General features: G+C 40.7%; 1 protein-coding gene across 2 annotated transcripts; it reads left to right on the top strand.

The window, feature by feature from the left end:
* Positions 1-4545: 4545 nt before the first annotated feature.
* LOC136442280 (uncharacterized) lies at positions 4546-13468 on the top strand. Of its 2 annotated transcripts, none has more exons than XM_066439053.1 (10): positions 4546-4676; positions 5489-5578; positions 6609-6766; positions 6865-7017; positions 7637-7711; positions 8915-9110; positions 10024-10062; positions 10440-10485; positions 11777-11915; positions 12278-13468. In XM_066439053.1, the coding sequence occupies exons 2-10, from the start codon at positions 5503-5505 to the stop codon at positions 12887-12889; spliced, it is 1494 nt and encodes a 497-aa protein (XP_066295150.1). In that variant the 5' UTR covers positions 4546-4676; positions 5489-5502; the 3' UTR covers positions 12890-13468. The 2 variants fall into 2 exon arrangements, with proteins under 2 accessions (XP_066295150.1, XP_066295151.1); XM_066439054.1 differs by having other exon boundaries at positions 4550-4688.
* Positions 13469-15096: the final 1628 nt, after the last annotated feature.

Below are 15096 nucleotides of genomic sequence, written 5' to 3'. Positions count from 1 at the left end.
TCAGTATTGACCATAGTAAAATCCTAATTCACAACAGCCCAAAATATTGCTAATGATTTTAGTAATTTCGTTTCCCAAAGTCAGAGTGACCAGAACAATGACCTTCGGAACAATTTTGGGTCATCACAGTAAATAAGACTATTCACAATGATGGCCTAGCTAATCCTTATCGTTACGCACTCCGTTTCGGTGCATTTACGTTCAACTTGATAATGAACTTTTCTTATAATGTAAGGACAAATCTGCCAAACCCCAACATACACGATAACATGCATTAGTAAAGGCTTCTGAACTTCGAACCGAACTGCAGTCTGCTAGACGACAGCGGAGATTGTATGGAAAAAGAGTAGCCTCCATAGCAGGCTCTGAACCGGCCTCAGTTTTGGAGTACTAAATAATGCACCTTTTGCAGCCAGCCCGTAACCATCAGCCACCCCCGTAAGGCTATAACCATACCGGCAAAATGGTTACGGGGTGGCTGGTGGTTACGGGCTGGCTGCAAAAGGTGTATTATCTAGCCCCCAAAAAGGCCGGTTTAGAGCCTGCTATGGAGGCTAAAAAAAGAGCACGGATGTATCAAACTCTATTAAACCCTTGTCACTCTGCAACGCCGCCTAGCGACTTGACATTGAACACTACTCCGTTTACTTCGCAAAAGTCAGTGCAGTTGATATTTGGTAGGTAGCAATATATAGCCTAGTGTCCAATCAGAGGTTGAGATGGGTCTTATTCTTACCTTATATAGAAACCAAGCCTATATGGTAAAGTAATAGCCATTAAACAACTTGCACTGTCCAAACTGATTTACAACTTTATGATTATAGATGCCCCAGAATGGTGAATAGAATGAAATATCTAGAATCGTATAATTGGTATTACTGGTATCTATGCCAGGTTCATATCTTCAAACAGGGGCCCAGTCGGGCCATTTGCAGAAACGAAAAATTACTAGAAAAAATTACAAGAAATTAACAAGCTGTGCTCATGACTTATCTTCTTTGCATTTTGTCTGTTTTGCTGTCTTTCATATCATATTTTTTGTTGGTTGAACTTGCCTTCGAGAAAAAATTACCGGTCAAGAAGGGACTACTAGTATCCTGTATGTAATAAATGGACAGAGGGGACTCGTCTGATATACAACAAACGGAATTTTAGGGGGAAATTGTGTCATATTACAGAGAGAAAGAGAGAGAGAGAGAGAGAGAGAGAGAGACTGACAGACAGACAGACAGATAGACAGACAGACAGACAGACAGACACATAATGAAATTGGAGAGACACTTTACACATACCCAAAGACACACGACAAACGACACATACATGTACACTAAGTCCGTCACTCGTAAACACAACTTTCAGCGCCGATTCCCATCCCGATATTTGGCTGCTCTCGGCTGAAACCTCTCCCCCCATCCATCCCCCTTCTCTCCCATCGCTCTCCCCCCCACCAACCATCCCCCTTCTCTCCCATCGCCCCCCCCCCCGCCCCATCCATCCGACACTATGATTTCTGTACAGTCGGCAGATCAGGATTGCCATCTCAAGGGGAAGAAAGTCAAGACATCTTGACACCTGAAAACCCCTACGGGCTTATTTGAAGAGAATTTGTGATTCCAAACTGACCAGATGAAATGTCTATGGTTGTTATGGTGTGCACATCACTGCTGGCGGGATGTTACCTGTTGGACATCGATCGATAACTGGTCTTTTTCATTGCCAACGTTCTAATATCCCGGGCAAAAGTGTATAAATGATAAATATATCAACTTCATATTAACCATTCCACGGGCACAGCATGGGGGTGTTTTACTGGCCCTAGTTCTGCTAAGCTTTGTCCTTTTTTGGAAAGCCTTCTCTTTGCTGGCTTATCTTTCTCATCTTTGCCGTGAGCTCTGTAACTGGGTCCCACCTCGTAGATATCAACATCGAGTGCACTAGTTGAACTGGGCGGGCAGGCAACACACCCGGTACCGAGGAGGTCTGGTGCGCTCACGGTGGGCTGGTACCGGACTAAAAAGTACGTGCCACGATGTGTCATCACAGAGTGAAGTACACAGGCCCCTGTTCGAGGGCTGACATCACCAATATCTTATACACACAGAAAGATGTACATGTATTTGATTGAATCAAATTCACAACGTTGGACGATATGGGGCCCATGTTTAACTTGCACTATGAAAGTGACCGCAAGTGCACTATTGCATCAGATACTCACGATCGTCAACAAAGACAAAACAAAATATCTCGCTATCATTACTGTGGCATATGGGTAGAATTGTCATAAATGTTTGTACATTGAAATTGCTTTAAATCGTTTCAAGGGAAATTTAAGAACCTACATTACATACTTGAAAAATTTATAAAGAGCAATATTGGTGAGGCTTGGACAAAATTTGAACGTTAACTATCGACTTCTGCCCGCCCCTGTGTCTGGATACTACTGTAAATGCAGAAATGTTCGCGGGGATTTAGTTTCGCGGTAGGGAGAAAATGGAGTGTTCGCAGTGGTTTGAGTTCGCGTTACAAGCAATAGTAGCACTGTACTCACCCAGTGGCACGGCTTTTCATGATGTATTTTTTTAGTTCGCGGTAAAGAGTTCACCGCGAAAACCGTGAACTTAAAATCACCGCTAACATTTCTGCATTTACAGTACTACAGTAGCTATACTACTACTTATACCTGCTTTATAGCAGTAAGAGGCCATTGTTAGTAATTGGAAGTCTTTTTTCCTGCTCCTTTATATTTTTATCATTTTTTTAATAATGCAGAACCGTGATGATATCCTGTACTGCAAAAACGACCGCCAGTAAACTCTTGCATCGGACAAACGTTCGTGAAAAGACTCGGCAAAAACATATCTCTACCATTGCGTGCAGGTGAGTTAGTATCTCTCAAAGTGACCGACTTATGACTGATCTTTCGTAGCACTACATTCACACAATGGAACAGCTTTTTGAGATGTTTTTTTAGTTCACCACGAAAACCGTAAACTTAACATCACCGCGAACATTTCTGCATTTACAGTACTACAGTAGCTATACTACTACTCATGCCTGCTTTATTGCAAGTTTTTGCAGTAAGAGACCATTGTCAGTAATTGGAACTCTTTTTTTTCCTTCTCCATATTCTTATCATATTTTGTTGATAATGCAGAACCGTGATGATATCCTGTACTGCAAAAATGACCACCAGTAAACTCTTGCATCAGACAAACGTTCGTGAAAAGACTCGGCAAAAACACCTCGCTACCGTTGCGTGCAGGTGAGTTAGTATCTCTCAAAGATACTAATAAATGATCTTTCGTAGCACTACATTCACACAATGGAACAGCTTTTCGAGATGTTTTTTTAGTTCACCGCGAAAACCGTAAACTTAAATCACCGCATCTACAGTACTATGGTAGCTATACTACTACTCATGCCTGCTTTTTCTGCAAGTTTTTGCAGTAAGAGGTCATTGTTAGTAATTGGAAGTCTTTTTTTCCTCCTCCATATTTTTATCATTTCTATTTTTTTATAATGCAGAACAGTGATGATATTCTGTACTGCAAAAATGACCGCCAGTAAGCTCTTGCATCAGGCAAACGCTCGTGAAAAGACTCGGCAAAAACACCTCCCTACCGTTGCGTGCAGGTGAGTTAGTATCTCTCAAAGTGACCGACTTATGACTGATCTTTCGTAGCACTACATTCACACAATGGAACAGCTTTTTGAGATGTTTTTTTAGTTCACCACGAAAACCGTAAACTTAACATCACCGCGAACATTTCTGCATTTACAGTACTACAGTAGCTATACTACTACTCATGCCTGCTTTATTGCAAGATTTTGCAGTAAGAGACCATTGTCAGTAATTGGAACTCTTTTTTTCCTGCTCCATATTCTTATCATAGTTTGTTGATAATGCAGAACCGTGATTATATCCTGTACTGCAAAAATGACCACCAGTAAACTCTTGCATCAGAAAAACGCTCGTGAAAAAACACCTATCTACCTACTCACCGACATATGACTGATCTTTCTACTTGCTATTGTTCGATCAAAAGTGTACAAAACACGATGTATCGGCTTGCATACTCGTAAAGAGGATCTTGATGTTGACATCCTTCCTATTTAGAGGGAATCGCGCAGTCCGTGATATTTTCAAAGACCTGCGGAAAAACAGACCAACCAGGATGTGAAATGGAAATCTGGGTATTGTTTGTTTCTAAATCCTGAAACCGGGGCGATTTGAAGCGATTTTGCTCTATGATTTACACAGTTGGGTCAGAGGCGAGACTATTGATCTCATTTTAATTGCTTTTTACGCAGGTGCGCGGGACTGTAAAAACACCGCGATATTGTATTTGCGTGGGACGGTGTTTACTGACAACTTTGCGGAGACGTTTGTCTGAGCAGCCGTCTGGCTGGCCACGTCTGTAGCAGCGACGCCACGTCTTTAGATATGATGCAACCAAGTCATTATAATAATTCATAAGCGCGTCAGTGATGACATGCACCAATCGGAGGAGTCCTGGATGCAGTTGCCACGTAGCGGGCTGCGCTCTACTCTCCGGCGTATTCCGTCGTCTTCCCTCATCCCGACCCGACCGTTCTCCTGAGAGCGGGCTGTGAGCTGTGATCTGGGTCCAGTGTAGTGTCCACTTCACCGTCTTCTACTTTCAGGCATTTTCCGAGCGAGTCAGGCCGTAAGTAAGGTTTCACAACTTATAGCAATTCACGTTACAAACTTTTCTATCAGCAGCCTTTTTTTTTTACCTGACAATGTTTTCAGGTTGATTGTTGTTTTCCTCATTTATTGTTACTGCGTGTGTCTTTTCTGACGGGGCAGTTCGTGTGTCCTTTTTTTTCGAGCATTTTACTTTAGTGCGTCAGACGGTAAGTTATATTTCACACCTTATAGATATCAATTTTACCAATTTATTTCAATTTAAGCTCCTGAAGTTGAGAAAATTGGGCATCCTCGAACAGAAAAATGTAGTAAAATCAATTCCAATGTTCGAATACGGTACAGTCGTTTTCGACAACCACGCAATCTATGCACGCGAAGCGTGTTCGAATCATTCGATGTAAGCCAATGCAATACAACTTCGTAGCCAGTACAATACTGTAAAGCATATGCCGGTACGGAACACCCATATCGAACGATATTCCTTAATTCCCACATATGATATACTTAAATATAGACCGGCCCAGAACACCCGTTTCAAACGTACTCCCAGCCCAGATATGATACAAAGCCATGTTTGGGGGAGAGAGGTAACCGGATCCCATCCCGTAAACAAATCCCCGGGCGAGCGCTAATCGATTGGGCGGGCGAGCAAAACACCCAGTACCGAGGAGAGCCCGAGAAGCTCTCGATTGGATGACTACCAAGCCAGCCTAGCTGCCCGGGTCTGTATGGGCCCACTTTTAAGGATTTGGTCGATTCGGCTAGCGATATAAGGTGCACTTTGTATCTTACAATTTGTTCTTACATCCTACACAGACTAAACCAGAGACATGTGGGGGAAAGTCCTGCTGTCCGCGTTGCTGGTGTCGGTCGCCGTGAGCGGGGCAAATGCTCAAAACAATATGGGTAAGTAGGGTGAATTATTTCAACTGGAAAGTCGGGCACACAAATGTACATGTATATGTTAGCTCAGTGTCTATTGTTTTTGTTTTTTTATTCTGTCATATTTATTCAGGGTGGCCCTGCTCAGTGGTTACCACTGCTTTTCAGAGGGGCCCTGCCATACATAAAATAACTGATAATACAAACAGAAATATCAACATATAGAAATAACAATAATAAAGATCATAATGAAAACAATGAAGGTAATGATAACAATAGTAAATGAATGATAACAATCATAGTACAAATCATAATACAAATCATAATACAAATCATAATACAAATCATAATACAAATCATAATACAAGTCAAATCATAATTAATATTGTTCATCTTGTTACAAAATTTTTCCTTCCATTTTGGAAACCGAATGCCTGACGAGCAAGCCACCCGCAAGCAATGCAAAACCTAATTATTTGAAATTTGATATCAAGAAAGCTTTGACCGATCGACGCATTAAACATTTACATTTGATTTATAGGGGAATCGTAAAGTTTTGCTGTTTTTTTTTTACCAGGACTGCAGTCGAGTAGAGCAAGGCATGAATGTTGCAAATGAAATCATTTGACACCATATGGAGTAAAATTCACAGTTGGCACCACATGCACAACGTCTCAGATAATCTAAGATAAAACGCTATCACGTTGACAAGTTTGTTTGTCACATTTCATGAAAGAGAATGCGAACTAAGTGCAAACAAACCTGCAGAAATCTCCAATTTGAAATGACCGCCGCTGGGACGGGTTTCGCTATTAACCAATTCCGATTGTTGAGTGGGGCATGAATGCGATCTGGGAACCACAAAATAGTTGTTGCTTAGCAGAGGGTCTTTACTATAGGCGGAACTGTTTTAATCCAATAGCTGGAGGTGGTTGGCTGCACCGTTGGCACCGTTGCCCAAGTAGCTTTGACTGAAATTGCTATCGGCTGGAATCCTCTTCCTTGTTTAGCGAACCTCGTTTCGCACTGCGTATTTATAATGATCTATATATAGCTCCACCAGAGACAAGTAGTTATACCTACGGGTATGAGTGCTACTGCAACCTCGACGTGATGTTCTTGGTTGACGGATCATCGAGCGTGGGCGTAAACGGATGGCAAGATGCCCTAGACTACGTCGAGGAGTTCATCAAATGCTTCAACTGCCCCAGAGTAAGTGTCGATTTTGTCATATGTTGCGTTTGCTTTGTTCTCAATATCTGGGGATGATTTACGCAATGAATTTATTTTCATATGTACCTTGACTGCAGGTCGGGTTTGTCCACTGCAAGTGTGAGGTGAACACAACCTTCCCCCTGTGTTATTACGATAACGTCCTCGATGCCGCTGGAGCCGTGGAGGACATCGCGTTTCACCACTCACTGACACGCATCGGCTACTGTATCTACCACGCTCAGTGCACGGTAAGCCGTGCATTCTAGTTGGTGTTTTGTCTCGATTCTTTCATCCAATTCGACGACGAGCATCGCGTATACTTTAGTTGCCCTTGGTGTGGTTTTGTCACGGTCCTTTTGTAAATGTACGTTCTGTTTCAAACAGCTAGGCTCCAGTTCCTCATGTGTTCTCCATTCTGACCGCATTTTGTGCCCATGCGACCGGGCTGATGGCACATTTCGTAAAGCAAAGCTTTCAAGGAGGCCTTTGTAACGTTCTATTTCATGACTTTCATTCCTAAGTTCTCCATCAAACAAGTAGTTATGAATGCGCTAACCCTGCATTCGCACTAGGTACAAATATAACCTGCCCAGCACAGGACTTAACTTGATAACTGTTTATGCTGCTTTTTAAAGACACTGCTATACATTACTTTTTAATATGCACGATCGTTTTAAATTCTATTATTTCATCATACTGTATGTTTTATTTATGTATGCCTGCATGGCGCGTTAAAAGCTCCCCAGTGGCGATATGTGGATGTGGTCCCTGGTAAGATAAGATGAAAATGAAAAATGAAATGACCAGCCCAGCGCAGGTTAGATTTAAACATTTGTGCTCTAATGCTTGTTGTGTTTTACATTCTAGACGCCCTGGAAGGGAGCGCCCAAGATAATAATAGTGCTGTCGGACGGACAGATCTACGGTAAATTTGACGGCCAGGTAAGCAGGCATGTTGTATATACAGGTTTGCGTAGCAAAACCTTTCTTGCATCCCTTGGCCTGTGTGGTGGCCGCCATCTTGAATTGTGACGTCACAGGGTTGCCATACCATTTTACTAGGATGGGTATTTTTTGGGTCGCTAGCGTTCTCTCTGCAAATCGACACACAACTATCACAAAGAAAAATTCAATACCAATTCATATTTATGAAAATACCCCCTTAATCGCTAAACTAACATAGCAAACCTGAAGTATGTGTAGCACATATACTTAACTCCTGGCCTATCGAAGGCAAGAAAATGAAGTAACGCTAGATATTTTGGTGGATGTCTCCGCCGGTGTTGAAAGCACGAACGCGCACTGCGGTGAGGCAGCTCGCAAAATGGGACCCTCACCTGCTGCATATACCACATGCTACAATCATTCAAGAGCAGTCTGAAATACACGGGGTCTGTACTTTGGAATGGGCTCGCTACGAAGAAGAAAGCACACTGCCGTATCGGCTTTTAGAAACAAACTTTAGGACTGATACCGATCTTTAAATTGTTATATTTGCATGATCTTTGTGTATTATGTCTGTGTATTGTAATAGACATGATGAGTGTGTCTACTTGTCAAATTGATAAATGAAATGTATTTTACCAAACTTAAATTCTACAATCAAATCGGTGTAAGAATTTTGTGTTAACGGCATACAAATGGCCAAATCTTTACTATTGGTGGACTTCAATGTTAGTTTATGAAAACTGCTCTATATGGTGAAGTGGGAATGATACAAGATTCAAGATGTCTTTTATTGCTTGGTCGCGGTTCAACAAACTGAATTAAAAACCAATGGACAAACAAGTACTTTCCTTATATGGTTTATATGATTATAGCTTCACAATTATCTAATTAGCTCAGCTCGTTCTGTTCATCAGCAGTTCGCAAAACGTCACAAGTATCCATGACCACATTAGCATATAACCTTGTCTTAACTTACCATTCTATTTAGCCATCTGAAATTGTCTTCACTTCATCAACATATCTATTCGGAGTTGTGGCATAAAACCTAGTTCTAACAGATCGTTCTTTAGTCACTGACGAAAAATAGCGGATGCTGTCTGAAACGTCTGACTGTTTTAAAATTTTTTGATTGTTTTATTCAGTTGCTTGAGTAACTATTTTTGGCGTATCCATGACAACGGTTTCTCTTCTGCCCAGAACACGGAGGACGTGGCAGCCTACTCCCAAAACGCCAGGGACGCCGGGATTGAGATCTGGGCAGGCGCTGCCGGACGACCCAACCTCATCAACGATGGCGGCCTGGAGGAGATCAGCGGCAGCGAGTATCGGGTCTTCAACACCTTCGACGAGGACCCCAGTCTGCTGGTGGCCGTCCTCACCATCAAACACTGCGGTAAACAAAAACATCTTTGTTTTGGTGGCGGTACGAATGTAAGTCAACAACTTGAGTGTGCTGTAACCATGTATTGTTTATGAATGTTGCAATAAACAAGAAAGCTTTTAAAAAAAGCTGGCCATGCGACCTCATTATGGAGGGGATGAAATTGCTGAAGTATTGTTTGTGAAATGATCATGAGTGCAAGTGCTGTCAGTCTTGTGAGTAGCTGCACTGGTACAATATGATTGTGTACAAGTAAACAGTTTGGGACGAAACACTGCGGTAAGGTGAACTGTACGATTTTCTTTTTGGCGACGCTTCAGGGGCTAAGCCTAAATCTACAGTATTGGGCCCGGTTTGACAGAGTTCTAAGAAGTCCGTGAATGTACTCCTTATGGGATTTTTTGATCTGAACATACTATGGTCATGAGTGACCTTTGTGTGGCAGGTAGGTCATTGTAAAGGGAAGACATGGCACATGTTTAAGCACTTTTTGGGGAGCCGATCTTGTTAGTAATTTTGAAAAGGATTATGCTAAGAATCAAGGGATTGTCATTGTATTCTGTACGTATGTAGCTTAGTCGATGATTGACGCAAGTTGTTCTTTAGTTTGACATGCGCGTCTTTTGTTTAAAAAAAGCACATGAAAGATTTGACAGAATCAATGACTTAAGTCCTGTATAGTTGTATAATACACCTAATCAGTGGGCAATAAGTTGCTCACAGCTTGCATGCAGGTCTTGAATTACTGCAACTTAATTACGATCCTTATCCGTAGTATGACGCAGGTAGCGATGGAACATGTCTTGAATCACTGGATTCCACAGTCACTGATATACTTGAGTCTACCTTTTCTTTTTTGCTGCAATCTAATTATATAGAATACAAGATGAACACTAATTATCAAAATATCAATGTCATGTTTTAGGTTATTGTTGGATACTGGTGAAGATTCTCCCGGACAAACGTAAGTGTTAAACGTGTGCATTAATCTATCAACGTTGGAAGTGAAACATTTTTCTACCTTCCCTTCGAAAAACTCACTAAGGAATACAAAAGTGCATCTCTAGTTCAAATGTATCATCAAAGTTATATGTTTCACTACTGCATCATACCATAACAACGTATTATGATGGCAATTGACACATGCATGTTACGTGCTTTGGAAATGATAAGATAAGGATGAAGCAATATCTATTACCTCCCATCTTTTGCCTTTTCGCTACCACATTTTTTCTTCAAGTACGTAAAGTTAAACATTTCATTTTCTGTTACTTCGAATGTCTAATTATCGGGCTCGAAGAAATGGCTAGGAATTCATGCTCGTGATGTCCGTCTCTACAGAACCTTACCCGTGGATAGGGGAAACTGGAGGCGTTGTAGGCGGAGGGTAGGGACACTTTTTTCTTTACTCTCTTTGTTTATGTTTTGTCTTTCTGAGAGTACAAACTTATCATCCTACTTCAGTGCCGTTATTGTTTGTACGTAATGTAAAAAATAGTATAGAGGTAGAATCTTTTTAAAAAGATTTATGAAGTTATCATTTACTTTATTTGGATCCACAATTAGCTTGATTTTTAGCTATTCGTCCCCTGGTCCTATTGATATGCATTCATACATAAATCATCATGGGGAGATTGATATGTAATCGTCCAAACCAGTCAATTTTGTGCTGGTGTGTCAATATCCTTTTTGCTGGTCACCCTAAAAGAAATCGAGTGACAGACTTGGGTCTATACTCACTTGTATTAGTTTTTGTATTTGCTTAAATACTGTTTTTAAAAATCTATGTTACAGTTCCGTACAGTATTTTGCCCTGTGATAGCTTGGCGGGCACTGTACATTACACTGGGCTAGATACCGGGCATATTACACATCTTATCCCACAAATTGAGCTGAAAACTTCATCATATTCAAACATGATTCTCCAATTACGCTGGCGTAGCGTATCGACTTGCATCTGTGTATCGAATATAGAAAAAGAAAGAAGCGTCATTAGTTAGTGAAGCAAGAAAAAGTAAAGTGACTTTTTCACGGTCAACCGTAAAACTGCAAAATAGAAATATGACACACTTTTAAACTCTACTCCTGATTGGTTTCCAGAGCGAAAATATACCCCACTGCTAAAGTACCTAGACACCTTTGAAACAAAGGGTACTTGTTCGCTATTGCTCGTTTTTACTTACTTCGTTTTACAACAACCGCGCGGGTGCAACATATGTATTCTAGAAATACCCTCAACACGACAATTGTCAGGGCTAGCATACAGAACAAACATGTGCAGACCGACAATTGTCGGGCTCAGCAGGACTAGGGTTTAACATTCTACTTACTAAACAGCAGGTTGATAGAAGTAAATATGTAATATCTTCTAACAATCAGGTTGGCTTGTGTATCGTGAGTTTCAGTGTAGTTTCTAACAACAAAGCAGTATTTTATGTATTTTCTTAATTTTGCATTATGAGAGTTGTCAGATCTAAAGATATAATCATACCTACTTGCAATTGTGGCATCTGGTCTTTTGAAATCTGTTGTACCTGAGCAAAAAAAATGTAAATAACTTATAGGGTAAAATATCAGCTATGTAAGTTTTTTTTGTATGTTTTTTTATTGTTTGTTTGTTTGTTTGTTTGTTTGTTTGTTTGTTTGTTTGTTTGTTTGTTTGTTTGTTTGTTTGTTAGACGGTGGGGATTTTGGCGGAGGCATTTGGAGTACGCCTGTGACATCGTGATGTCTCCGAACTGCTTTAACTCCCTCATCTGGTGCCAAACTGGCTTAGAGACGGCCATCTACGACGTCTGGACTAATGTCTACGAATATGTAAGTCAGCATTCTGTCTCCATTGCAATTGTGAAAAGTTGATTGGGATTTGGTTTTCTGGAGGCTAATTGTAGGTAAAAAAACACCTTTGATAAAATTCTAGTTTCCAATTCTAATTGTCTGACTTCTTTGTCGGGTTAAGTAGAAAACGAGCCCCCCCCCCCCCGTGTGGGTTCTGTGATTCCAAGAGGAGCGTACTGTAGTTTTCGTTAAAAAAAAAGAAGAATATAGCAGTTCCCATCATTATTTTAGTGTACGTTAAAAACCAAACATTCCCTAGCTGATGGTGTCGTCTTGTAGTGTATACACCATGATAGAATGTCTCCCTCTCTAAGGTCCGAATCACTTTATTTATCGCACAGGCCGACAAAATCGAGTCCAGGGTCACAGAGCGCACAGTTATCGCTGGTAAGACCCTAGAGGAAATCCTTGCCCAACTGGAAACTCTACAAGAGCAGGACGCCCTTGGTCAAATCATCGCCGAATTCAGCCGTTGTGTTCAGGAAGTTATTTCGGCTTTCCGCGGTGCCATGACCAAACTCCAAGCTAGGCTCGATGAATACATAGGATCTTTCTTCCTCGGTGTATTCTGCGAGTTAGTCGACTATTGGGACGGCATTGTAAGCTATATCCGGGAATATTTCCGGAAGTTCTTTTTGGAGGCTTTCCAAGACTTCTGCGAGCTCTTGGACGCTGTCATTGACAAGGTTGAAAAATTGATAGAGAGTTACACTTGGCTCTTCTCAGCTAAGGTGAACCGGTTCCTGCGGTACGTCCTGAATCTGCTCAAGTGTTACCTCCGCTTCAAAAAACTCGTGCAAATCTTCGCCGATCGCGTTGCTCGCCTCCTCTGCCGCTTCCTGTACTGGCTGATCAGTCGTTATTACCTGATCAAACCGTTCATCTACCCGCTTCCCTACCCGTACCCTGTGCCTGTTATCGAGCCCCTGCCAGTCGCACCAGCCTACCCTTAAACATTTTGAAATGAAACACTCCATCGGCGTTTATTAGTTTGTGTATGGATCAATAATGGTAATACCTCGGAAATACAGAGTAGTAGATAAAAAAAGGAGGAAGTATGAGTAAACAACCAATCATCGCCCAAATGACCAGAAGGACCTAACCAAAAACAGGGGTTTTGGTAATCTTGGCTCAAAAGTCATCTAATTGCAACTGTGATTTCAAATAATCAGAGACTACCAGAAGTGCAGTTCACAGCCTTACAGTGCCACATGTGACTCTGTCACTGACCAATGCGTTGACTGTCGATAGAATATGGAGCAAAGCTGACGTAAAAAGAGCTTATCTGAAATTTTTTGTCCCTTCCATCTCATTAATCATGATCCCAGTTATCTAAACTATATACACGAGCTGTTCAAGTAAAAACATATCAGGACCAATTCAGTGAGTCAAGGTACATTGATAATTAAAGACTTTAGGGCCCAACATTTTTTTTAGATTACTGTTGACATTTTGGCGTTGAGTATAGAACCAATGGAGAAAGTCATCTTATACAAAAAGTTAAACGCATATTTCCAACTAGAATTTCATCTTCATCTTTATTTCTTTATTTCTTTATTTGAATTTACCACATGGAAAAACAAGTGGAAGGGAGGACAAAACAGGTGTATCAACACCTTTACAAGTTGTCCTCCCAAACCTGAAATGATAATAGAAAACAATACGAAACCAAATCAAACAATAAACATTAGACATCAAAAGTCAGTAAACATGAATATACAATTCGGTAACAATTATACACAGAATTGATTAATTCATTAATTCATCTAATTCCGCTTGAAAAGAAAAAAAAAAGAATCCTAGATATTTTGGTCCATGCATTATCCATACACATACAAATATACACCGCTGTTGTTGACTTCCCGACATGGAACGAACCTTGGACATGACTGATACGAAACAGATTCTAAACGTAGCAACTTGAACTTATTTTTCGAAACTTTTTGGGGGATACTTTCCATCTCAGTAATTCCTTTCCGTGTATTCTAGCTGATGGTTTACGATGAAAAATTATGTAATCGATAATGACATTCGGTGCAAACTTGGCGATTTCTTTACTTTCAAATGGTTTTTAAACATAGCCACATGAAGACACTTAACAAAACATCATCAAATTCAACCATACCCTTAGCTCTAACAGAAACTATGAATTTTGCAGAGGAACTTTTAAAATCTTGAGAGTAGTGCTAACCCTGATCCTAAGATCTGAAATTATTCGTCATCTTCTGATGCTTCTCTTTCTTCCTGGTGATATCATGAGGTCAAAGCAAATCAATCCTACCCAAGTCTCATTTCTTCTTATCAGAAATTAAGGCTAAATAAATACTTTGAATCCTAGTTTTACCCAGGGACGAGCCAGACCCTAGAGACCAATGTAATCTCATTATGAGATCCTTGGAAGACCTTGTGAATGACTGTGTTCTCACTGAAAGACAGCTGAGAGATTTTTCAACTGTTTTAGGCGCTCAACGGTCTCAGCCTTTGTTAAATCCTCACTGGACTATCCACCTTTGGCAACACCATATTTGATGTAGTTTATCTCTTGTTTGGGAGGGGTTGGGGAGTGGCAAGGGATCTAGGAGGATCTATAGCTAAAAGAGCATATCAACGCCCGACATTAGTGGCCTAGCACTGCCATTATGGCTACATATTGCTATAGACGAGGAACAGGCTCTAAGACATCGCAAATGCTTTCAAAAGTAAATTTAGACAAAAGTGAAACCTAGAATATAAGAAAGGACAATTCTAAACCAACGATTAAAACAAAGAGCGGAAGAAATTAGGGAAAAGACCTACATTATGCAAAGAAAGCAAATCAAAATAAAAGTTCTCAGCAAAAGCGCTACATCGTAAGCCACCATAGCCACCGACTGTTTTAAGGTGCAAAATCCAAGACCACGTTAATACTTAAGTGATTGTTTCCATGCTTAAGGAACAAGAAAGCTAATGAGAAATATGTTGAAATATAACATTAAACCAATAGAATACGTTAGGCCAATAGCATTAAGGTTATGTTAAGGAACAAAGTTTGGCAACACTAGGACTTAAGTAATCATATAAATACTCAAGGAGTAATGAGGATCAGGATGCAAGTGTTAAGATAGCAGTGTGGCAACAGAAGACATATGCATTATGTCAAGAATAATTAGATGTTAAGGTT

Source organism: Branchiostoma lanceolatum, chromosome 9 (assembly GCF_035083965.1).
Source record: "Branchiostoma lanceolatum isolate klBraLanc5 chromosome 9, klBraLanc5.hap2, whole genome shotgun sequence".
Lineage (NCBI taxonomy): Eukaryota > Metazoa > Chordata > Leptocardii > Amphioxiformes > Branchiostomatidae > Branchiostoma > Branchiostoma lanceolatum.
This window is presented reverse-complemented; position numbering and strand designations above follow the sequence as displayed.

What these genes read in the sequence shown, in the direction of transcription:
- LOC136442280 (XM_066439053.1), top strand. Translation starts at nt 5,503, where the DNA reads ATGTGGGGGAAAGTCCTGCTGTCCGCGTTGCTGGTGTCGGTCGCCGTG. An exon ending in TCTACCACGCTCAGTGCACG is followed by an intron (nt 7,018 to 7,636) that starts GTAAGCCGTGCA and finishes TTTACATTCTAG; the next exon opens with ACGCCCTGGAAGGGAGCGCC. An exon ending in GGACTAATGTCTACGAATAT is followed by an intron (nt 11,916 to 12,277) that starts GTAAGTCAGCAT and finishes TTTATCGCACAG; the next exon opens with GCCGACAAAATCGAGTCCAG.